The sequence below is a fragment of the Pan paniscus genome, chromosome 3, assembly GCF_029289425.2.
Source record: "Pan paniscus chromosome 3, NHGRI_mPanPan1-v2.0_pri, whole genome shotgun sequence".
NCBI lineage: Eukaryota > Metazoa > Chordata > Mammalia > Primates > Hominidae > Pan > Pan paniscus.
The window spans coordinates 175,089,032-175,113,550 of NC_073252.2; the positions used below are offsets into that span (position 1 = coordinate 175,089,032).

At 39.3% G+C, this 24,519-nt stretch overlaps 1 protein-coding gene across 4 annotated transcripts in view; it reads left to right on the forward strand.

The window, feature by feature from the left end:
* Nucleotides 1-20,115, forward strand: part of NEIL3 (nei like DNA glycosylase 3) — a 52,909-nt gene extending 32,794 nt beyond the window's left edge. For 2 of the 4 annotated variants that reach the window (XM_003823507.5, XM_034959453.3), the window contains 4 exons: nt 8,610-8,779; nt 10,532-10,952; nt 17,718-17,868; nt 19,480-20,115. In XM_003823507.5, coding sequence (XP_003823555.4) covers nt 8,610-8,779; nt 10,532-10,952; nt 17,718-17,868; nt 19,480-19,662 — 925 coding nt within the window. In that variant the 3' untranslated portion in view covers nt 19,663-20,115. The remainder of the gene's footprint in view (nt 1-8,609; nt 8,780-10,531; nt 10,953-17,717; nt 17,869-19,479) is intronic. The other 2 variants (XM_008977087.4, XM_008977088.4) reach the window with 2 other exon arrangements.
* The last annotated feature ends 4,404 nt before the right edge of the window (nt 20,116-24,519 follow it).

Sequence of the window (24,519 nt, forward strand, 5' to 3'; positions counted from 1 at the left end):
AGGAGCATGGCCACAAACCTTGACTCATTAATAAACATGGCATGGTGGAGGGATGATGAGAATACTGGCCAACCCCAACAGAGGCTCCACGTTGTGGAATAATAAAAGCTAGTTTTACAGGGAGAGTGGGATCAAATGGTGGGGGTCATTAGTAGTTTGGAGAATGGTTAAGGTCTTTCCTAAATTAGCACATTAAGGACTTTTAGTTGATTGTAGCATAGTTAACATGGAAAACGAAGAGACTGAAAATGCATGTAAAGAAGCTGGTGCAGAGTAGCGGGCAAGCGATGGTTACCAGCCTGGGGTCAAGACACTGGACATGGTACCGTAGTAAAACTTTTTAAAAGTCAACAAGGAATGTGGCAGATTTGATAGGTAGGATGATGCAAAAGGTTTCAGGACCAAATAATAAAAATTTTCACATTGTGGGTCTGGGAAAATTGGGATGCAGCAGTGAAGATGCAGCGTGTGTTAGATATGTGAAAGAACCCCGGAATATCCAGGAAGACATGTCTTAGGGGCTGCGATCCAGGATGAGAGAGGCTGTCGGCACAGTGCTGTTGATTGAAGCATTCCAACTTCTCAGTTCAGTAAGAAGGAAAAAGGAAATGAGCCAAGGTCTGAGCTTCAGCAAATACCTATAAGTACAAAGTGGGCAGGAAAGAAAAAGCAAAGGAAACAAAACCATAGGATTGGACATAGGAAGAGACTCAGGGCACCACTCGGCTGTGGGAAACCCGGGAGGTGGGAAGGGCGGTCATGTCTGTAGAGCTGGGGGCAGGGGAGGGAGCTGGTGTGCCGAGGAAGTCCCAGCCTAAGTCTTCACAAATATGTCCAGAACTGCGTGCTTTTTCTTTGTGTCCCTGCGTTTCATTTTCTGCATCACTCTTCTTGTTCTCCAATACTTTTCTCTACAGCACTCTATATCTTCTTCCACTCAGCCGCTTCACCCCGTGTTACTATCATAGACATCTGAAATACATTTAGATAATTTTATATATATATATAATACACACTTATGGTTTTTAAACTTTTTATGAACATTCATAATTTTTTTTATGAACAAGAACTTTCATAGTTTTTTATGAACAGGAACTTTTTTATAATACAGGTATACATGTATTTGACCAAGTAACTAGATACTGCGTTGAACACAGTAGCTGGCAGATAGAAGATCTTCAATATATATTTGTCTACTAAATAAATGATTAATGTTCTGTATTGGTTTTCTATGAATTGATATCTTTTGAGATTAAAAAATTATAAATATGTTATTTATCACATAAATAGTTGTCAATGTCAAAGGTTTTTTTGAAACTAGATTTCAAAGACCCCACAGTTCCCCAAAAGAGACCTATGAGTTAGGGAAGGCTGTGCTGAAAACGTTCTGGGCCTTGTAATCCCTCTTCCCTCCCGACCTGATTCTGTTTTCTACACTGGCAGTCAGCTTAAGACTTTGTTTGGAAAACCAACTACACACTGTGAAATAAATGTTTACGTATTTTAAAAAGCTTGAAAACCAAGATGATTTGCCCTGTTCTTAGATTTTTCTATGAATAAGTACATCCCATTTATTTTCTGGATGAGTATTTGATCCTTTTTTATGTTGATTAAATTTTCTCATTTGAATGTAAAGTCATTTCAAGTTAAGCTGAAGAAGTCTGAAAAGGCCACTACCAATTATCTAAATCCTCCTGTTTCTTCTGTCTCTGAAAGCTTACTGAACTCATGAAGTCCTCCCCCAATTTTCCAGTTTCTACTGATCATATCACACTTTTAATACTGATGCTATTTATTGTTGGTTCTTTTTTTTTTTTTTTTTGAGTTGGAGTCTCGGAGTCTCACTCTCATCACCCAGGCTGGAGTACAGTGGTGTGATCTCGGCTCACTGCAACTTTCGCCTCCCGGGTTCAAGTGATTCTCCTACTTCAGCCTCCCGAGTAGCTGGGATTACAGGTACCCACCACCACGCCCGGCTAATTTTTGTATTTTTAGTAGAGACGGGGTTTCACCATGTGGGCCAGGCTGGTGTCAAACTCCTGAGCTCAAGTGATCTGCCTGCCTTGGCCTCCCAAAGTGCTGGGATTACAGGTGTGAGCCACCGTGTCCGGCTTATTGTTGGTTCTTAATTATTTGCTAGCTAATATAATTTATGTATGTGAGTATTATTTCCTTTAAAGAAAACAGAGGAGGTAGTCTTTACCTTTCATTAGGGACTTTAAATTTTTTAAATTGTTATTTACTTTATTTATTAGGGTCTACTATACACCAGGTACTTGGAATACAAAGACAAAATAGAACACAGCCTCTCAAAGTGCTCAAGGGCTAATGTGGGAAGTAAATGGTAAATAGATAAAGCACCGTGATTGAAGTGTTGTAAAGGGACATGTTTATCCTACTGGCAATGGAAGTATGGAAGAAGAAACACTTAAGTCTACCTGGGAAGGACAAGGAAGTCTTTCTGAAAGAGGCAGTCTTTGAGCTTAGTATAGAAAGAAATAGGAATTCATCAAAGACAAGAGGTAGGAAAAGGATTTTCTGAAAGACGAAACAACACATGGGAAAGTATACAGGGAGAACATTTGGAAAGCTCCACACAGGATATTTTGTTCCTTCAGGAGCACATATTCAGGTCTCTAAAAACCATCTAGTTTGGAAATGTGGCTGTAGTTGGTTGCCAGTCAATGAGAATTTAGTGCTGTCTGCAAACCAACTCTTTTTTTTTTATTATTATTATACTTTAAGTTTTAGGGACATGTGCACAATGTGCAGGTTTGTTACATATGTATACATGAGATGTTACATATGTGTATGTAGAGATGGCGTTTCCCATGTTGGCCAGGATGGTCTCGATCTCTTGGCCTCGTGATCCACCCGCCTCGGGCTCCCAAAGTGCTGGGATTACAGGCGTGAGCCACCACGCCTGGCTTTTTTTTTTTTTTTTTTTTTTTTTTCTTGAGACAGAGTCTCAATCTATCACCCAGGCCAGAGTGCAGTGGCACGATCTCAGCTCACTACAACTTCCACTTCCTAGGTTCAAATGATTCTCTTACCTCAGCCTCCCAGGTAGCTGGAATCACAAGTGCATGCTACCACACCTGGCTAATTTTTTGTATTTTCAGTAGAGATGGGGTTTCACTATGTTGGCCAGGCTGGTCTAGAACTCCTTACCTCAGGTGATCCATCCACCTCGACCTCCCAAAGTGACAGGATTACAGGCATGAGCCACCACACCAGCCAAGTTTTTTCTTAAATAGATCTCTTCCCACTGGAATATAGTTATCTACAAATATTCAATAAATATAGGCTTAATGAACAAATTTTGCCCCTACATATCTATTACAACTGCTCTCTTGAAAATCACCTATTTCCCAGAGGTCTTAAATAGGCTTCTTCAAGCCTCACCCTCTCTAACTCAGTTGAATTATTTTTAAATTTTTAAAATTTTAATCTTTTTAAAGACAGGAGTGCAGTGGAGTGATTATAGCTCACTGTGATCTCGAACTCCTGGGCTCAGGTGACCCTCCTGCCTCAGCCTCCCAGGTAGCTGGGACAACAGGCATGCACCATCATGCTTGCCTAATTTTTTATTTTTATTTTTAGAGATGGAATCTTGTTATGTTGCCCAGGCTGGTTTTGAACTCCTGGCCTCCAGCAATCCTCCTGCCTCAGCTGTCCAGAGTGTTGGAACTACAGGCATAAGCCACCGTGCCAGCCGACTCAGTTGAATTTAATTCTCTCCATCACTTCCCATCTTTGTTCCTATAGCTCTGTTTCTTCTGCCTCTCTTTCATGGGCTCCTTTTCTTTTGATCATCAAAGTTAAGGCAACAGCAAGGCTCTCTATTGGACCTTTCTGCCTCTCCTCCCTCCGTGCATTCCCAGTGATGGCGAATACTACCAGATTCAGCTATCATCTCAGACCATTTCTGGTAAAGATCTTTAGGTTATGTGTCAAACTATAGTTCTTGGGCCAGGTATGGTGGCTCACATCTGTAATCCCAGTACTTTAAAAGGCTGAGAGGGAGGTTCACGAGGTCAAGAGATTGAGACCAGCCTGGCCAATGTGGGAAACCCCATCTCTACGAAAAATACAAAAATTAGCTGGGTGTGGTGGCGTGCACCTGTAGTAGTCCCAGCTACTTGGGAGACTGAGGCAGGATAATTGCTTCAACGCGGGAGGTGGAGGTTGCAGTGAGCCGAGATCGCGCCAATGCACTCCACCCTGGGTAACAGAGCGAGACTCCGTCTCAAAAAAATAAAAGAAAAAGAAAAAACCTATCTATACATACATGTATAAGACATGAGGCAATGATAAGTGGTGATTAGTGTTCTCAAGAACATCAGCCGCAGTAGCGGATAGTGACGGAGACGGCTCATTTTTGATAGGGTAGCAGATAAGTCCGTGGGGAGGACTTTGTTGAAAAGATATGATGACTTGTAGCAATCTGAGGGTGGGGGAAATATTTCAAAGAAGGTAGCCCAGAAAAGCATAAAGCCTCTGAGTTGTTGAAGGAAGAGAAAGAAGGCATGTATGACTGAACCAAGCAGAGGGAATGAGAGACAGAGGCAGCCTCTCTGCTTGGGAGGGACCAAGGAGCATGCAGAGTCGGCTTGGCCAAGGAAAGTTTCTGAGTAGAATGGGGAGCCTTTGGAGGGTTTTGAACGGGCGTGAAATAACTGACTTAATGTTTGAAAAGATTAATCACTGGCGACTGTTGCCAATACTTTTGAGCTGGGAAGCCACTGGGAGATTTTGAGCAGGAGGGCAGCATGAAGTGACTTGGGTTTTCTGAGGATGATTTGGGCTGCTGTGTGGAATAGAGACGGTCATGGAACCAGAGTGAAGCGGCAGCATCCGGGGCTCTCAACAGTAGTGCAGGTGGTAAATGCTGGTGACGGGGAAGAGAGAGAAGGTGGTGGGAAAAAAAGGTTGAATTTAGGATAATTTTGGAAGTTGAGGTAAGGTTAAGGCCAGAAATTTATATAATTTGGGGGCCCTTATTTATGAAAAACAATAAAAAATTATGACTACAACGTTAGGTCCTAATGTGAATATTTAGAATAAGAAATCACAACAAATTATATTTTTTAAACACCACAAACATCAGAAAAATGAGATATTATTAGTTCACTGCCTGACACAGCTGTGTAATTGTGTTCCTTTATGTTTTTGGCTGCAAACTCCTTGATTGCCTTTTCATATGACCACCAACAATATCATTACATCTTTTATTACGGCTAGATGAGAAAACTTTTAGCTTCACAATTGGCTGTTGATAGTGACACATCTCCAACTTCCTCTATCTTTTCTTTAAGCAGTACTTCTCTGTAAGGAAACCCTGAGAGCAGTGCCTCTCAAACTTTAGTGTGTACCAGCATTTTCTGAAGGGCTTGTGAAAACACAGATTGCCGGGCCCCACCCCTAGAGCTGGGGATTCAGTGGGTCTGAGGAGGGGCCTGAGAATCTGCATGTCTAACACGTTCCCACATGACGCCCATGCTGCTGGCCTGAGGACTTGACTTTGAGAACCCCAGCCCTTTGATCTTCCTCAGGTGCCTCAGGTTCCCCCCCTCTACCAGGTTGTTTCTGAGTTAGGGTGGGTAGTATAGGGGTAGAGTGGCCTGGCAGCCTGGATCACGGTGGCCTGTGAGCTCGGAACGATGCAGTATCTTTTGTTCAGGTCCTTCTCCTCAAGCCTCAGGGCAGAGTCCGCCTGCTCCTTGAGGTCACCGGGGCAATAGTTTCCCTGGGCACTGAGCAGATGTGAGGTGATGCTGGCAGCACCCAGACGCCAGGATTACCGCTGCCTGCAGTCCTCTGAGTCCCCAGCATGTGGTCGAGTTATGGCTCCCATTCTCCATGCTGCCCACCCCAGTGTGCAGAGGACACGTCAAGCCATGGAAAGTTAAACTTCTTTTGCTTCATGTAAATTTGCATCTGCAGCAGATCCCACGGGATTTGCTGATGGACTGGAAGTGGGATGTGAGAAAAGGAAGTGTTAAGGATGACTTCTAGGTCTGGGCCTGATGAATTGAGCGATGCTGATGCCATTTTCTGACATGAGATAGAATAGTAGAATTGCAGATTGGTGGCTCATGAATTTTTTTTTTTTTTTTTTTTTTTTTGACATGGAGTCTCGCTCTGTCACCCAGGCTGGAGTGCAGTGGCGTGATCTGGGCTCACTTCAAGCTCCACCTCCCGGGTTCACGCCGTTCTCCTGCCTCAGCCTCCCGAGTAGCTGGGACTACAGGCACCCGCCACCACACCTGGCTAATTTTTTTTTGTTGTTGTTGTATTTTTAGTAGAGACGGGGTTTCACCGTGTTAGCCAGGATGGTCTCGATCTCCTGACCTTGTAATCCACACGTCTCGGCCTCCCAAAGTGCTGGGATTACAGGCGTGAGCCACCGCGCCCGGCCTGGTGGGTCATGAATTTTATCTGTATTCGTTTCCGCTGGCTGCCATCATAAATTATCATGACCTTGGTAGCTTAAAGCAACAGAAATGCATTCACTCAAACGCTGGATGCTAAAAGCTCAGCATCAGTTTCATTGAACCAAAATTAAGGTGTGGGTAGGACTGTGCTCCCTCTGGAGGAACTGGGGGGAATCATATTCCTTTCCTCTTCTCGCTTCCGGTGCTGCCAGCGTTCTTTCATGTGTGGCTACATCACTGCAACCTCTGCCTTTGTGGTCTCCTTGCCTTCTCTTTGGTGTGTATCAAATCTCCCCCTCCCTCTCTCTTATAAAGACACTTGTGATTGGGTTAAGGGACCATCAGCTAATCCAAAATAATCTCTCTATGCCAAGATCCTTAATTACATCTGCAAACCCTCCTTCTTTATAAAGTAACATTTATAGATTCCTGGAATTGTGCCCTATGTCTTTGGGAGGCCATTATTCATCCTACTACAAAACATTAAGTTTGGGATTCTTCTTACACATCCAAGTGGAGATTGGGAAGAATTTATTAATGAGTGATTAAGAAATAGAGCAGTAAGGAAAGGAAAGAATGTTTCCAAAGCCTCCATATGTAACAATAAAATTCTCCTTATGATCAGGGAAACTTTTAGGACAGAAGAAAATGAAAATAGGGAAAAGTTGGAGCACATGGAAAATCTAAAAGTCATTTAAATTGTGTTTGTTTAATTATAGATAAATGCATCATGCTGCCTTTCAAAGTAAGTTAGTAGAGGACAGAGATTAGGTCAAATAAACAAATTCTGTAGAAGATCTGATATTCCATAGGGATAATAAATACTGAGTGGCATTAAAAGTCAAGGGAAGTAAAGATAAAAGAATCCTAATGAGATGTATCTTACTTTCAGATTTTCTTATCCTATTTATTATTTTACCAGACACTCCTGAATTTTAAAACTAGTGTAATTATATGTAAGGAACAAAATGTCACAGGAGACAAGGTTACCTTTGAAAGTCAAAGAACTCATGTTCTGAAATGTAAGATACATAGCCTTTACCTGCAAGAGCTTTGTTCAGTATTAATGTTTGGGATCATGAAGGGAATCCGTGATACTGCCATGGTTGCTTAACTGTGTGACATGCTCTATATCCAGACCTATAGCTAGCTGTGCATTAGAGAGTAGGACTATGTCACAGCCATATAAAGGCATTTTGTGTAAAAATACATGGTCAATGAAGGACTTCAGATGGAGAATCATGATTTATGTTTGTGGCCAAAAATCAGGGTTTTATTGTTTGCTTGCTAATCTATTAATTGGCTATCCACCATGAAACAGTCTTACATGAAGGGAAATAACACAAAGAGATATCTTTTTTCATCATTATGAATTAATGAATTTACATAGTGCTCAGCAGATACTGTAGAGAAATTCTAGAGTTTCCTGAGTTTTCTGTGCACGTGAAGTAAATATAAAACTTTCACATCTTTCAATCCTCTAATTTCTGCATAGGTGTATTTTCCCATAATTTAATTGAATAAAGGTATTTTCATTTTGTTTGGGAAAAAAGTACCAATTACTTAAAACATTATTTGAGAAATACTTCCTAATGTGATATCAAATATTTTTAGTTGGTTTAAAAAAAAGCTACTCAATTATTTGACTCTAAATAACTTTTATTTGATGTTTCTCACTTTAACAACAATTAGTTGTTAAAGGGTCCAGGTGAAAACATTTTACTCTGGCCAGGTGCAGTGGCTCATGCCTTAATCCCAGCGCTTTGGGAGGCTGAGGCAGGAAGATTACTTGAGGCCAGGAGTTCAAGACCAGCCTAGGCAACACAGCATTCCATCTCTACTAAAAATTTAAAAATTAGCCAAGCAGACCAATGTGCACCTGTAGTCCTAGCTACTCAGGAGATTTGGGTGGGAGGATTGTTTGAGTCCAGGAGTTCGAGGCTGCGGTGAACTATAATGGTACCACTATACTGCAACCTGGATGACAGAGCAAGACCCCATCTCTACAAAAAAAAAAAAAAAAAAGACTCTAAGATACAGTACTAACTTCTAAGCAATAATAAAGAGATAGCATTGGGGTATTAATGGTTCTATAATCATTTCTAAAATACCCAGACAAGAACAAGGCAATAATAACAATGTTAATGATTAATTTTAAAAATTATCTTATAGCAAGCTACCGACTAGAAATACTATAATCAGTTGGACATCTAGCAGGGTGGATCATGTTATGGACTCCGTGGCTCAGAAGTCGGAAGAGCACTGGACCTGTGTGGTGTGTACTTTAATCAATAAACCCTCTTCTAAGGCATGTGATGCTTGCTTGACCTCAAGGCCTATTGGTAAGACTGAATTTTGATTTTGAGTTTGTTACATTTCTAAGAGGGTTAATTATACAAAGTCAGGAATATATCTTGCTCCATCTTGATATTCCATAACTAAATAAAATTTCTTTCTCAAAGGTTTAAAGGAATTGCCAGTTTTTACATGTAAACCATGCTAATATTCTGTTGAGTATTTTTTTTGAACAGAGGGAAAGCATGTTTGTGCTATAACAGTATGTGCCTTTGTATCTCAAAAAAATAGAGATGATCACATCTGTTCTCTACTGTTTCTAATGAATTATTCAATAAAGCTTTGTTTTATGCAGATTTCAGCAACTTTCGAGTTTGTTATTCAGTCCAAGTGTTTCATAAATTGAAAGGGAGGATTTCTGTAAGAATATCTTTGCAGGTGGAATAGAAAAATGCTGAATTTTTTCTCTTCTTTATCCCTTCTACCCCTTGTTATTAAAATCTTTATCCAGACAATTGTACTGATTTCATTGAAATCCTTCAAAATAACTCTTTATAGCTCACGATTTCATGCATTTAGAGCATGTAAAACCTCAGAGGAAACCTGTGATTAAGAGCCATCTCATTGCAGCGGCTTCTATTGTGTTCTCAAAGTGTTATTTCTTTCTTCAATTAGAGATGAGAAAGTTCATTCCTGACTTATGCACCCCTGCATTGTGTCAACTGTCATATTGTGTTTTGTTCCCTGGGCCAGAAAGGCAGACATCACCCCTTGCACAGCTTTGCTGTGCTGCATCTCCTATTTCCATCCCTCCTTCTTCAGTGTCCTTCAGCAGAGACGGAGCCCATGGAAAAACACAATCTTAGGTTGCCACATTGATTTCAACATTCTGAAATGCATTTATATGTCTCATTAACTATTTTCTTGTTAATGTTTCTGAGTCAGAAAGACATCTTAATGATAATATAGAACGTATTATAGTACAGATTCCAAAATCCTAGGATACCCTGTTGAAACATTGTATTTAATAGATGTTAAGTCTGGCCGGTCGCGGTGGCTCACACTTGTAATCCCAGCACTGTGGGAGGCTGAGGCAGGTGGATCATGAGGTCAGGAGATCGAGACCATCCTGGCTAACATGGTGAAACCCCATCTCTACTAAAAATACAAAAAATTAGCCAGGCGTGGTGGCGGGTGCCCGTAATCCCAGCTACTCGGGAGTTTGAGGCAGGAGAATGGCGTGAACCCGGGAGGCGGAGGTTGCAGTGAGCCGAGATTGCGCCACTGCACTCCAGCCTGGGCAACAGAACAAGACTCTGTTTCAAAAAAAAAAAAAAGATGTTAAGTCTTTGTAATTCATCTTTACTTATTTTAAATAAGCCTTTCACTTTGTCTTGTCATTCCTAGTAGTCTAGAAACAGGGCTCTAACTGCTGACCTAAAGCTTTATGGGATATCATCTCTCAACTACCACTTTTTAATGCTTTGCCTAATATTAGCAAAACTGATAACTGAATGACCTTTAAATGCTTAAACATCATAAAAAGCAAATATAAATCTTTGTTAAACCCATGTCTGGGTTTCTGTAAGTCGAAATTTTGCATTTTACATAATATTTCATTTCCTAGCCAGAAGATGATTAATTCTGACTTGTCTGAGCTAACTTTGTGTTATTAGTTCTATATATTAGTTCACTGTAATAAAGTGAAGTAAATTTTTTAATCAAATAAAAAGATGTTTCACATAATCAGTATGTTATATTTATGGGACTGTTGCAGAATCACTTCTCTCTCCTTCCAGATTCAGTGCTCAAGAGTGAAGAAAATTCTACTGTCTTTAGCCACTTAATGAAGTACCCATGTAATACTTTTGGAAAACCTCATACAGAAGTCAAGATCAACAGGAAAACTGCATTTGGAACCACAACTCTTGTCTTGACTGATTTTAGCAATAAATCCAGTACTTTGGAAAGAAAAACAAAGCAAAACCAGATACTAGATGAGGAGTTTCAAAACTCTCCTCCTACTGATGTTTGTTTGAATGATATACAGCACCCCTCCAAGAAGACAACAAACGATATAACTCAACTATCCAGCAAAGTAAACATATCACCTACAATCAGTTCAGAATCTAAATTATTTAGTCCAGCACATAAAAAACTGAAAACAGCCCACTACTCATCACCAGAGCTTAAAAGCTGCAACCCTGGATATTCTAACAGGTATGATGCTTTTAACCTTGGTCTTTAAGATAATTGCTTTTTTTTTTTTTTTTTAAGACGAGGTCTCATTCTGTCACCTAGGCTACAGTGCAGTGGTGTGATCTCAGCTCACTGCAACCTCTGCCTCCCGCGTTCAAGCGATTCTCCTGCCTCAGCCTCCCAAGTAGCTGAGATTACAGGCACATGCCATCAGGCCCGACTAACTTTTGTATTTTCAGTAGAGACGGGGTTTCACCATGTTGGCCAGGCTGGTCTCAATCTCCTGATCTCAAGTTATCTGCCCACCTCTGCCTCTCAAGGTGCTGGGATTTACAGGCTTGAGCCACCATGCCCGGCCGGTTGCATTAAGTTTTAAGAAGACAGAAATTGTCCCTTGGTAAGGAAGTTGAATTACTTTTGGTAACATGAATCAAATCCTAAAAGACTATTATAGTAGTCTGTCTCCCTTCCCTTCTCTAGATTATAATGTTAGAGAAGGGAAGGAAATGAAAAACGTAATTTCCTACATGTATGAAAAGTTGGGTTTTTTTTTTCTGACAATAACCATACACATGATCAATACAGAATATTTGGAAAATATTGTAAAGTATAAAGAAAAATATTTGTCACCCGTAATCATACTGCTTATCAATAACCAGTTAGCATTTTTTAATATTTCCTTCCAATGAAAGATAGTCTTCCAAAAGGGGAACTATTTTTTATAAAAGTTTAGTAAGTATACTGTGTTCTAAAAGGAGGGGTCTGAGGTGCCTGTAGTGACCTTTCTGTTAAAGAACGTGGCTGGATCTCAAACAGTCATGCGAGATGGTGTTTATTTTTATTTTTATTTTTTTCTTTGAGATGACGTTTTGCTCTTGTCGCCCAGCTGGAGTGCAATGGCGCAATCTTGCCTCACTGCAACAACACTCGGCTAATTTTTTTTGTATTTTTAGTAGAGATGGGGTTTCGCCATGTTGGCCAGGCTGGTCTCGAACTCCTGACCTCAGGTGACCTGCCCACCTCAGCCTCCCAAAGTGCTGGGATTACAGGCGTGAGCCACTACGCCTGGCGTTGTTCTTTAACTAAAAGTCCTAAAAAGCATACTTGCTACTTTGTATCTGAAATTCAAAAGTTGTAATTCTAACTAATAAATACTACCAGAGCAGATATATTTTATAGGACCTCCAGCTACATGTCCAGGAGAACACCCTCATTTTTGTCACCTGTGATACAGAAATTTTAATACATAGTGTCATCCTCTCTTTTCCTTAATGATTATCGGCAGCTCCTGAGACAATTTTCTGTTGACCCTCCTTCCCCCTTTATCTGGCCCTCCCAGTCCCTTTATCTGGAATTCCTAACTATGGCAACCCGATGTTATATCTCCAACACAGGACACATTTCTCCACCATTTTCTTTTCTCAGCTTTCTTTTTTCCTTCAGAAAGCAGCTGACTTACATCCAGCATTTTTAAATAAGTGGAGAATTTATAACACATAAATGGAGGGTCGTCCTCCCATGTATGTCTTTTCTTGCCAATGGAGACAGGCAGAGAAGGAGTTACAGTCATCCCTCGGTATCCTCAAGGGATTTGTTCCAGGACCCCCCAGGATACCAAAATCTGTAGATGCTCAAGTCCCTGATATGAAATGGCATAGTCCTTGCATATAACCTATGCACACCTTTTCATATATTTAACTCATCTCTGCATTACTTCTTATAATACTGACTTCAATGTAAAGGCTGTGTAAATAATTGTTATACTGTATATTTTGTGTAATTTTTTTATTGTTTCATTATTTTTTGTTTCCAAATATTTTCGATCCAAGGTTGGTTGAATTCATGGATTGGGAACCTACGGCTATGGAGGGATGTACTTTGGTTGGGACCTAGAGTAATCTCAGGTGGAATTCTGAGATTTGCTGGCTTTTCCTCTTATTAGCTGTGCCTTTACTGATGGGTAGATGCCTTCTCTCAGCGGTGGGGTGAGGGACCATTTGGTGTAAACTCCTAGAGCAACCTGTAGGAATCCTTAAGCTTATTTCATAACAAATTCTGAGACAGTCTCTGCTCAATAGATGTGTTTACTCCAAGTTTCCTATTCCAACTCTAAATTTACCATCAGTTAATCCTGATGATTTATCCTTGACTGGTTTTTTTAATGTCTTGTTCATAATCATTTATGATAACTGGTTTAACTTTTGTTCATATACTCACATTTGAAGTAAGCCAAGGGGGCTAAACTTTTAACTGACTGGATAAATCCACCACGTTTTCACTTTAACCCTAATTAGTGCCTCATGATAGAAGTTCATTAAGGAGTTAATTAAGAATGTTTGAGTTGGGAGGCTGTCCTGGAACAGAAAATCATTTCCAAACAGTCTTTTCTGTTCTGTGGCTTAAGTGGAAAGTAGAAGTGATCATCTTAAAATATTGTGGCATTTGTTGTACCTAGATGAAATATCTTGGCATATTTTTATTTCCTTAATGCTTCGTAGAAAATCTCAGACATTTTAACTAATGAATTAGGGATTTAAAAAAACATTAATGTAACCTTAAATTTAAATGATTTCTTCATAAGCCATTAGTAATAGGATCATATGATTAATCACAGTGCACAGCATTACTTAGGAATGCTGCAGCCTGTGTATGTATTGAATATAAGAATACCAGGACTGAGACTCCACAATCAATCAAGATCAACTAGCAGAATAAATGTCAAGTGATGAAATAAATTCACCCAGCAGCCCTTCTGCACCCAGCTACTTTACAAGGAATAAATTGCAAATTACTGTCATTTATTTCATTTTTCTCCTTGTCTGGCAGCTATAGTGTTCATCTTGTGGACAAGATGCCTAGCAGAAGCTCACAACATAATACTATTAAAGCAGGTGGTCCATTCATAATTTATAGCCAGTTTATTTTTTCTTTAATATTATATGATAATTACTTTGACTTTTGTTCTCTTAATTACTGTTCTCATTACCACACAATCCATGCAGTGTTGATGAGGCATATTTTCTGATTGGTCTTGAGATAGATGTGTATTCCATCCAGCTATTGGCTTATAAATTAGATGATTGAACCCATTTTTAAACAGTTAAGAATAATTACTAGAAACAGTTTAAGTTGTCGATCCAATTACTGTAAACACAGAGCAAAACACAGTGATGCAGTTTCAAAGAATGCATGTGTTTTAGGTTGAAATTTTTCCTGCGTTGATGCAAAGGCTCACATAGGAGGGTGAAATGACAATAACAAAATCATTAATATTTTCTCACGTTTGCTGCCGTCAGAGGTGTTGAAGATCTGTCTTTAATCACCAGTGCAAGTACTGACACCATGTCCTTGTCTCTTGGTTGCTTCTTGGAGTTTTCAGTCTCAGGATTTCAGAACCACCTGGGGCCGTCCAGAATGAGTCATTTCACTTTTGTTTGTTTTAATCCTCGAAATAATCCTGTATGACAAAATCTACATTCAGTGAGACCAATTAATCCAAAAAATTCAGACAGTATTTTTATTATAATGAATCACCCTATCTATAAAATGTGTTAAACCAAGCTTGTCCAACCATAGGCTTGTGGGCTGGACGGCTTCGAATGCAGCCCAACACAAATTTGTAAACTTTCTTAAAACGTGAGTTTTTTGTGTGATTTTTTTTTTAAGTTCATCAGCTATCACCAGGGTTACTGTATTTTATGTGTGGCCCAAGACAATTCTTCTTCCGCTGTGGCCCAGGGAAGCCAAGATTGGACACCCCTAAGTTAAACTGTGATAAATTGACCATGAAAAAATAATATTCACTTTAAAACTACAGATCTGTGCTTAGTAATGTCTTCCTTCTTGAGGATAGTTTTTGTCTGGTCTCTGTTCAGTTTTATTTATTAATAAGTATTGAGAATCTATTATGCCTCAGGCATTGTTCTTGATTCTAATGACATGTACATGAGCAGACTATAGCCAGCAGGGCCAAATCCATCCCACCACCTGTTTGTGTAAAGCTTTATTTACATTTGTTTAGCTATTATCTATGGCTGCTTTTTGTGATAACAAACTTAGACCATAAGACCAGCAAGCCTAAAATACGTTATCTGAAAAGGTTTGCCAGCCCCGATCTATTGTATTAACAGATCACTTATAACCCAGAATTAATATTCAAAATGGTCATGATCACTAAAATGAACAATTCTGTATGCTACCTTTAAGTAAGAAATCTGCTACATTTTAGAAAGTTTTTATAAAACAAAGAGGAACTAAGACGTCCTCAGTTAATCAGAACATTTAATTATCCTGGATAATGTTTTCTATCATAAAATTAAGATTAGCTGTGCATATTTAGAGCCAGTGTGATCACAGGTGGCATTAGTATCTTGGTTACGTTACTTCAGTGCTTCATAACTTAATGTGCATACGAATCACCTGGGAATCCTGCTAACATGCAGATTCTGATTCTGCAGGCTATCAGGAGTAGGGGTGGATACGTCTGTGTTTTCTAACAAGCTCCGGGTGATGCTGCTGCTTCTGGTCAGTGGACCACACTCTGAGTACCAAGAATAAGATCACACGTGGCTATGTTTTTGTTGTTGTTGTTTTTTGGTTTTTGGTTTTTTTTGAGACGGAGTCTTGTTCTGTTGCCAGGCTGGAGTGCAATGGCGTGATTTCAGCTCACTGCAACATCTGCCTCCCGGGTTCAAGCGATTCTCCTGACTCAGCCTCCCGAGTAGCTGGGATTACAGGCACCCGCCACCAGGCCCAGCTAATTTTCTATTTTTAGTCGAGACGGGGGTTTCACCATGTTGGCCAGGCTGGTCTTGAACTCTTGACCTCAGGTGATCCGCCCGGCTCAGCCTCCCAAAGTGCTGGGATTACAGGCGTGAGCCACCATGCCCAGCCTGTGGCTATGTTTTTAATTTAATTTTTAAAGGAAGAAATGGAGTGGAAGGCAGAAATGAAGGCAGAGAGATGACATTTGGGCCTCTCCTTTCTACTTTAATCCTACCTTCTACCTTGGCCCTTCTCCCCAGAAAAAATTTAATACAGAATCTAAACCTCTTCCTGGATATGTGGAACCCTGGAGCTCTCTAGGTTGAAACAAGTAGGTTAGAAAATGTTCAACCGTTATCCAAAACAGCCGCCTCTAAAATAATATATAAAACTGTTTTTATGTCCACACAATTTTTAATAAGAATGCATCATTTCATTAATTTTGTTAATATTCTTAATCTTTTCTCCTTTAATTTTAAGAGAGCATTGTTTATGAACCACTTGCTTTAATTGTGAAATCTCTTGACTTCTCTACAACTGTCCAGATATCTGGCTTCCCTTGAAGTTAAAGTTTTGGAGGAGATTGGTGAAATGGAGTTTTGGAGGGGGTTGGTGAACTGAAAGGTTGTGGAAAAGAAAAGTCCTCTGCCTCTCAGCTTTCCTATTTCTGATCTGGTATTACCCATGACTCGAAAATACAGCCGCCACCCCTCTACCCTGGAAAAGTTACCATCAAAATAGTTGCTGGTGAAGTATTTAATGGTAATGATTTATTTAACAATGCCTGCAGCTGCTCTTATTTTACAAATGGCTATTGAAGAAACCTTCAAAAACTGGCCTCAGAATGTTTGAGTTCATCCCAGCAAACATTTTCAAAGCAGTATATTTAAGCATCCTTTATATAAATGAATTTCAGTCCATTTAATCACAAATAAAAGATTGCATTCTCTGAACATTTCAATTAGATATGATGCATTGAGGCATCATAGAAAGAAGTGTGTAAAAAATGCAGTTTAGGAAGCAAGGAAAAAGGGAAATCACCTTTGACTTTTAAGTATTTTTAACAATTATTTAAGAATGATATTTTTGTTCTTTAGATATTTACCGAAAAGATGAGAATGGATTAACTGTTTTATCATTAAAGAGTTTAAAAAAATAGGAATATTAAGAGGGGGACTTCTGGTTTTAATGAATGTGAACACTTTCTCTTCAACCAGTTTATTAAAAAACTAATTCTCTTAAAGGCATTATTAAAATATGCACAACACAGAAAATTTAAATAAGCTTCTTTTCAAAAAGAAAATTCTGTTTATACAGCTACAGTACAAGGCCAGCTTCTAGCCTGTGTACACTGGGTATGAGGACAACCTCCACATACTCTTGATCCTAATTATGGGGGAGAATAAAGCTTCCCTGCTAGCTTTACAAAATTCACATTTTTGCTCTCTGCCAGGCAGCCTGTTTCTTGCAGGAATATGATTGTGACTATTATAGTAGCCTTGATCAAAGAAAAGCATAGAAAATTGTCTTTAAAGTGGACAGCAGAGAGAGTGATTTCTATGGCCTTGTCAGAGCCATTGATGAGCGTTTGCTACCGATGAGAAAGTAATTAGAGAAGATTGTGACTAGCTACTTTGGGGCCAGTGGAAATGGAGAACCTGGACTTGAGAATATTTTAGAGGAAAAAGAAGTGGCTACAGTGTGATATTGGGTAAGAAAAGAACTGAATATCACAAATGAAAAATAAAATTTGATTTGCTGGATACACAGTCCAGCTGCTTTTGTTCTTTAGAAATTTAAATTACGTGTTTTAGGTACATAGGTAACTTTGGAAATAAATTAGAATTACCTGGGAAAACAAAGAATAAAGACAGCCTTTTGCATAATGACCTAATGTTAACGAGGTCCACTTTTTGATAGAATTTCTTGGTACAAGTGAAATTCTGACATGTGGGGGTAAAGTGGTGTGAATGGTCCCTTAGCACTCCTATGCTGTACTTATTTTGTAACCTGTCATTACAGTGGCCCTTGTACCTTAAATCCTGACAGCCCTCGCTGCAGTAAACACAACCGCCTCTGCATTCTCCAAGTTGTGAGGAAGGATGGGGAAAACAAGGGCAGGCAGTTTTATGCCTGTCCTCTACCTAGAGAAGCACAATGTGGATTTTTTGAAGTATGTGTAAGATTTATTTAGCTTACTAAAATGTAATTAAATGTTTGGTTATTAATGTATAACAAATAGCAATACTTTCCTAGTTTTACCTTTTACCTTTAAATTTGAAATAGCCATATTGGCATTCAGTCTAAAGCTTGAATGTTGACTAACTTAAAATTCAGATGTTCAGCCACAAGAAATTTAATAAAATAATAGCTATTACATTGTTAGAGTATATCATATTTATAATCACAAGTCTAGGAGTGTTGCCCTTAGCTTGTAAAGTTAGAAAGACACTGAGTGACTAGTAAGTACTAGTAGTACATATGTGGCTAATAATCCAAGGTAAGAATTTGTTCTTCCTAACTTCAGCACTACATCAAAACCTTTGGTTTATGCATTGGATAAAGGTTTATAAGAAAAGCAATTTACATGCCTGGGATTTACAATAACCTTATCAAATCCTACTTAACCACACTTGACCCAAAAAAGTGATGGCACCATAGCAATTTAGCTATAGGCGATTCCTCCTGTCTTTCCAGTCTGTGGATGTATCCCTAAAGGTGAACCTAAGATAGGAGATAAGAAGCTCAGGTCCGTTTAGTCAGTCTCACTTCCGGTATTCCTCGGTGTGAGCATCTCATCAGGCTGAGTGTGATTCTAATGTTCAGAGATACATATTTTTTCTAGTTACTCTTCATCTGGAATAGAACTGAAAAAAGAAAATATTGACATGTTTCAGTGCTGGCACAAAGATTTTCTGGTTGGACTTTTTGAAAGATCAAATATCTGTCTTCAATGTGATACCTTCTTAAGGAATTTCCCGGGGAAACCTGGATAGTGATTTTAGACCTCAATCTCTAAACACAGTGTAACTCTACCCTACAAAATTCACAGATTTCCTCCTCAAGAAGCTTTTATAGATGTAATGGGAAAATATTATTAGCAATATTCATGGTATTGCTAAAAATATAATAGCCTTTTTCATATCATTCTTGAGGTCAAAATTAGTAAGAATGATATAATAGAATCTGTCTAATTCAGTCTGGGTAAGTATTTGATTCTTTCTTTTCCTAAGGAAGTTTAATATTAAAATCATGACAAATCTTTGATCTTACAGGGTTTTTTTTGTTGTTGTTTGATTTCTTTAGAGACAGGGTCTCACTATGTTGCCCAGGCTGGTTTCAAACTCTTGTGCTCAAGCTATCCTCCCACCTCAGCCTCCCAAAGTGCCGGGATTAAAGGCATGAGCCACCGCACCTCACCTGATCCTACAGATTTAACTGAAACAGACCTATAGCAGGGATATTGGTGATTACAGCAAGATTTTGATAGTTTTCAATTATTCTTAACAAAGTGAAGAAACTTCTGTAAATATACCTTTAGACAAAGGGAAGCTCAGAATTATGGCCATTTTCTGCGTGATTCAAACAAATTTGTAAGAGAGATGCTTCTTTTAGGATATAAGCTTTTTTAAAGGCGACGACTAATTACTGGTCTATTTTAAAATGTCAAATTAATGATAACAGCAGTGAAGACTATATGGCACTAATCACATGTGCCTAGGGTTAGCCTGTACATCATGATAACTTTTGTATAAACTTGTAAATTTACCTTTTTTTCCTGCAGTGGGCAGATTTGTCCTTCCCATTCTGCAACCATGGCAAGCGTTCCATCATGAGAACAGTATTGAAGATTGGACCTAACAATGGAAAGGATTTTTTTGTGTGTCCTCTTGGGAAGGAAAAACAATGCAATTTTTTCCAGTGGGCAGAAAATGGACCAGGAATAAAAATTATTCCTGGATGCTAATATCTGTGGATTCTCTGGCATTTAGTCTCTTCAAACTGTGTATAATGTTTGGTCCTCCTCTGTTTCATAGAAAAGTTGTAGAATATCTATGATACATTGAAAAGTTACTGCAATATTTGAGAACTGTTCTTTTTTTTTCCTGTGTGTTCCATCTTTCCATTGTTGGCTACGTGTTTTCTTTTTGCCTTGATGAACGTTCTGTGTATTTCATCGGATATACAGCATATTCCATTTAGGATGTGTATTTAATGCATTTAGTAATGACAATAAAGTGTTTTTAGTATGCTTTTAGTCTCTTGTAACTGGGGAGAAGCAGTTTTTTTTTTAGGAAAGGATTATGCGACACAATAAAATAAGATATTCTGTCTGTAGTGAATACATTTCTCATGTACTAACACTATTTATAATATATGATTAAAGGTATTTCTTGTTTTATTAAATAATAAGAAGTAAGATCTCCTTTATGAACAAGTCTATTTTTAAAATTCTGTTCAACCAACATTAAGTTCCTGTTAGAGGCTGGGCTATGCCAAACCTTGTATGACTTCAAATTTGTGTTCTCATGTAAAGTGATGTGGATGCAGACTAGAAAAGTAACATTTAAGAAAAGAAGAACTTGCGTGTAGGTGTTTAAAAGAGAGGTTGATTTATATTTTTCTAACGCGCTCTCCCCGCTGCTTGTATTTAAATTTTAGCACAGATCACTATGACTGTTCCTCCTCGATAAAAAGTCACTCTTAAGGTGTTTCTGTATGCTTGTAAAAAAAAAGTCCTTTCAGAGCTGGTTGAATCTATTTTTTTTAAAGGACAGCACAAAGGTGGCTTGAACCACTTTCCCGTTCTACCACTAATTTTTCCATGCAGAGCTATAGAAGTTAACCGCATGTGAAATTACTGGCAAGAACAAAACATGTTTTATAGTTTTATAAGTATTTTGTTTTGACTCTACACTGAAAAGACAGGACCAACCTAGGATGAGTGATCTCACCCAAATTGCTCAACAGGGCAGTGACTCTGCAGAACAGACCAGGAACTGGACTGGACAGTTGACAATCTTAGCTGCGCCGATGTGAAGTACATAGAGAGTACATTAGGAAGGAAACTGCAAGCTAATTGTGCAATAAAGAGGAAAAAAGGTCCCCTGCAAAAAGGACTTCCATGAAGTCTGGTCTCCAAAAATGTGCATGTTAATTACACGGAAATGTAAGTAAATGAAACAATAGGTTATATGATAAACTTACATCCTTATCCTAATAAGAAATGTACAGGATCTATATGAGGAAACTTTTTTTTTTGAGACAGGGTCTCACGCTGTCCCCCAGGCTGCAGTGCAGTAGCATGATCTTGGCTCACTGCAGCCTCAACCTGTCGGACTCAAGCGATCCCCCAGCCTCAGCCTCCCAAGTAGCTGGGAATACAGGTGTGTGCCAGCATGCCGGGCTAATTTTTGTATTTTTTGTAAAGACAGGGTTTGCCATACCGCCCAGGCTGGTTTCTTCTGGGCTCAAGAGATCCTCCCACTTTGGCCTTCCAAAGTGCTGGGATTACAGGCATGAGCCACGGTGCCCGGCCTGAAGAAACTTTCATCTGAGAGGCCCAAAGAACCAGATGCATTCTGGTTCAAACAAGAACAAAAACAAGTTCCTGTTTGGAAAGAAAGATTGTTTAAAAGACAGCATTTTTTCAGACTTAATTCTATTATGATAAAATTTCTCATAAAAAATCTCAGTGGGGGTTTCTGCCTCCTTGTGTCCTGGTGAGCTCCAGCTGAACCCAACCTTCCCACAGATAACTCTAGATTCCAGACAAAATCAAAAGCACCGCTGGAGAGTGAACTAAAGCAGGCAGATTCTTGAGGGCTGTGAAATTTAGAAGAAAGAATAGGCTGGAGGTGATTTCCCATTTTTTACAGCTTTTGTGCTGAGGGCAGAACAAAAACAGAATCAAGTAGGCCAACCAAAACTTCAGTAGAAAACCTGAAGTATTTCTCATCTACAGAATCAGCAGGCAATTTTGGCAGCCACAGCCACTGGGAAGTAAGGGGGAAATCTCAGAAAGGACATGGAGAGGGGAGCCCCACATTCTGTGAAACTCTGCTGATGTCATTGACCACTGAACCATATATGCATGGGACAAACTGAACACGGAGCAACCTAAGATAAAAGAGCTGAGCCGGCCGGGCACGGTGGCTCACACCTGTAATCCCAGCACTGTGGGAGGCCGAGGCAGGCAGATCACAAAGTCAAGAGTTGGAGACCATCCTGGCCAACATGGTGAAACCCTGTCTCTACTAAAAATACAAAAATTAGCTGGGCGTGGTGTTTCAACCTGTAGTCCCAGCTACTGTGGAGGCTGAGGCAGTAGAATTGCTTGAACTTGGAAGGTGGAGGTTGCAGTGAGCTGAGATCTCGCCATTGCACTCCAGCCTGGCGACAGAGTGAGACTCTGTCTCAAAAAAAAAAAAAATGCTGAGCCAAGATATTATCTGCCATGCAAGAAAGAGATTTTGCAATTTGAATCTAACCAAATTAATCTGCTGCTGAGATAAATACATCAACACTCTTTAGAAGACTACAGCAGGTCCTTGAATAAGACTTCATTCAACATCATTTTGTTATAACTATGGGAAAAAAATCACTTTCAGCCAAGGCCACTATCTGTGTGGAGTCGGCATGCTCTCCACATGTCTGCATGAGTTTTCCTCTGGACACTGGGTTCCTACCACATCCAAGGATGTGTGCTTTAGGTGAACTGGCACATGTTCATGGTCCCAGTGTGAGCGTGTGAGTGTGAGTTGCCCTGTCATGTGAGGGCATCCTGGCCGGGGAGAGTTCCCACCTGGTGCCCTGAGCTGCCAGGATGGGTTCCAACCACCTGCAACCCAGAACTGGAATAAATGGGTTGGAAAATGAATGAATATGAATTATAGGACAATAAAAATTTGCCAAGTATACAATACAATAATCATACAAATGCACAACAACACAATATGAAACATTTGCAAACATTTATTCTGTGAGTTAACTCATCACCACTACAACCACCATCAGTCCCTCCAAAATTTGGGTGACTAAGAAAAAAAATTTACTCTGACTGCAGTGTGGAGGGTGAATGAATTCACCAAAATTTGAGTAACTATTTTGTTTTTATTAATCTTTCTTAAATATATATACAGCTCACGTTTATTTTAGTGTTTAACATTAGAAGTCTATTTAGAAGTTTGATGATGTTTTTGTGACCAGAAATATGCTGTAGGAATTTAACTCTGGTTTATATCAATTAGACTTTGTGAAAATTGGTTCTGTTTTACATTATTTTGCTTAAAGTCACAGTTTCCATGAACCTTTCGATGATGTGAAGTGAGAAATTACTGCATGCCAAATCCAGAGTCTTCACCATATAATACCTATACTATTCAGGATACAGTCCAAAACTACACAGCATATGAACAATCAGAATGATGTGACCCAGTTTTAGAGGAAAGACAACCAAGACCCACCCTAAGGTGGCCCAGATGTTGAATAGTAAACACAGATTTTAAAGCAGCTATTATAAATATGTTCATTGAAGTGAATGCTAGAGGGAAATAAAGCCAGGTGGAAATCCAAATATTCAAGAGGCAATACAGAAAATATGAAATTGCAAATATCTAAAGGAATATAAAATTTTTTTCCTCTTAGTTTCTTTAAAACATATGGGACTTTTAAAGCAAGAAATTAGCTTGTGAAATTTACAATGCAGGTAGATATATGTGACAACTATATCATCAAGGATGGAGAGATTGAAGGACCTATTATATGAGTTTTCTACATTTTATGTGAAGTGTTACCATATTAATTCTAATTGTACAAAGTTAATGATGTATTTTAATTATCTATTATCATATTTGGGAAGTTTGCAACCATTATCTCTTCCAATACTTTTTTATTTTGAGATGGAGTCTCGCTCTTGTCGCCCAGGCTGTAGTGCAGTGGCACGATCTCGGCTCACTGCAACCTCTGCTTCCTGGGTTCAACCGATTCTCTTGCCTCAGCCTCCTGAGTAGCTGGGATTACAAGCACCTGCCACCACGCCTGGCTAATTTTTGTACTTTTAGTAGAGACAGGCTGTCGCCATGTTGGCCAGGCTGGTCTCAAACTCCTGACCTCAGGTGATCTGCCTGCCTCGGCCTCCCAAAGTGCTGGGATTACAGGCATGAGCCACCGCGCCAGGCCTCCAATACTTTTTCAATCCCGTACTCTTCCTATTCTTCTGAGACTCCAGTGATACAAACGTTAGATTATTAGATTGTTATTGAGATCCCCAAGGAACATAGCCCAGATCCCTGAGACTCTCTTCCTTTTTTCCAGTCTATTTTTCTCTCTTTTGTTCCAACTGAGTAAATTTTATTGATCTGTCTTCAAGGTCACTGAATCTTTTCCGTCATCTCCACTCTACTATTGAGATCATTCAGTGAGGTTTTATTTCAGTTATTATATTTTCCATTTCTATTACTTCCACTTGGTTTTTTAAAAATATAATTTCTGGGGTTTTTTTGCTAAGATGTTCTAGTTTTTTCCCCTTTGGTTTTGGGAGCATGTATAATTGATTCTTGAAGCATTTTTGTGACATCAGCTTTAAAATTGAGATAATCCCCAAATCTGACGAATCTCAGTATTGTCCTCAGTTGAGTATCTAGTCTCATTCAGATGGCTGTTTTCCTAGTTTTGAGCTTGACAGGTGATTTTTTTCTCATCATACCCTGGATGTTTCAGTTATGTTAGGAGAGCTTAGATCCTATTTTAATCTTCTATTTTAGCATGTCATCAGCCTGTTGAGGTTTAGTGTGTAGGTTCTGGCCTGCACTGTAGGCTTTGG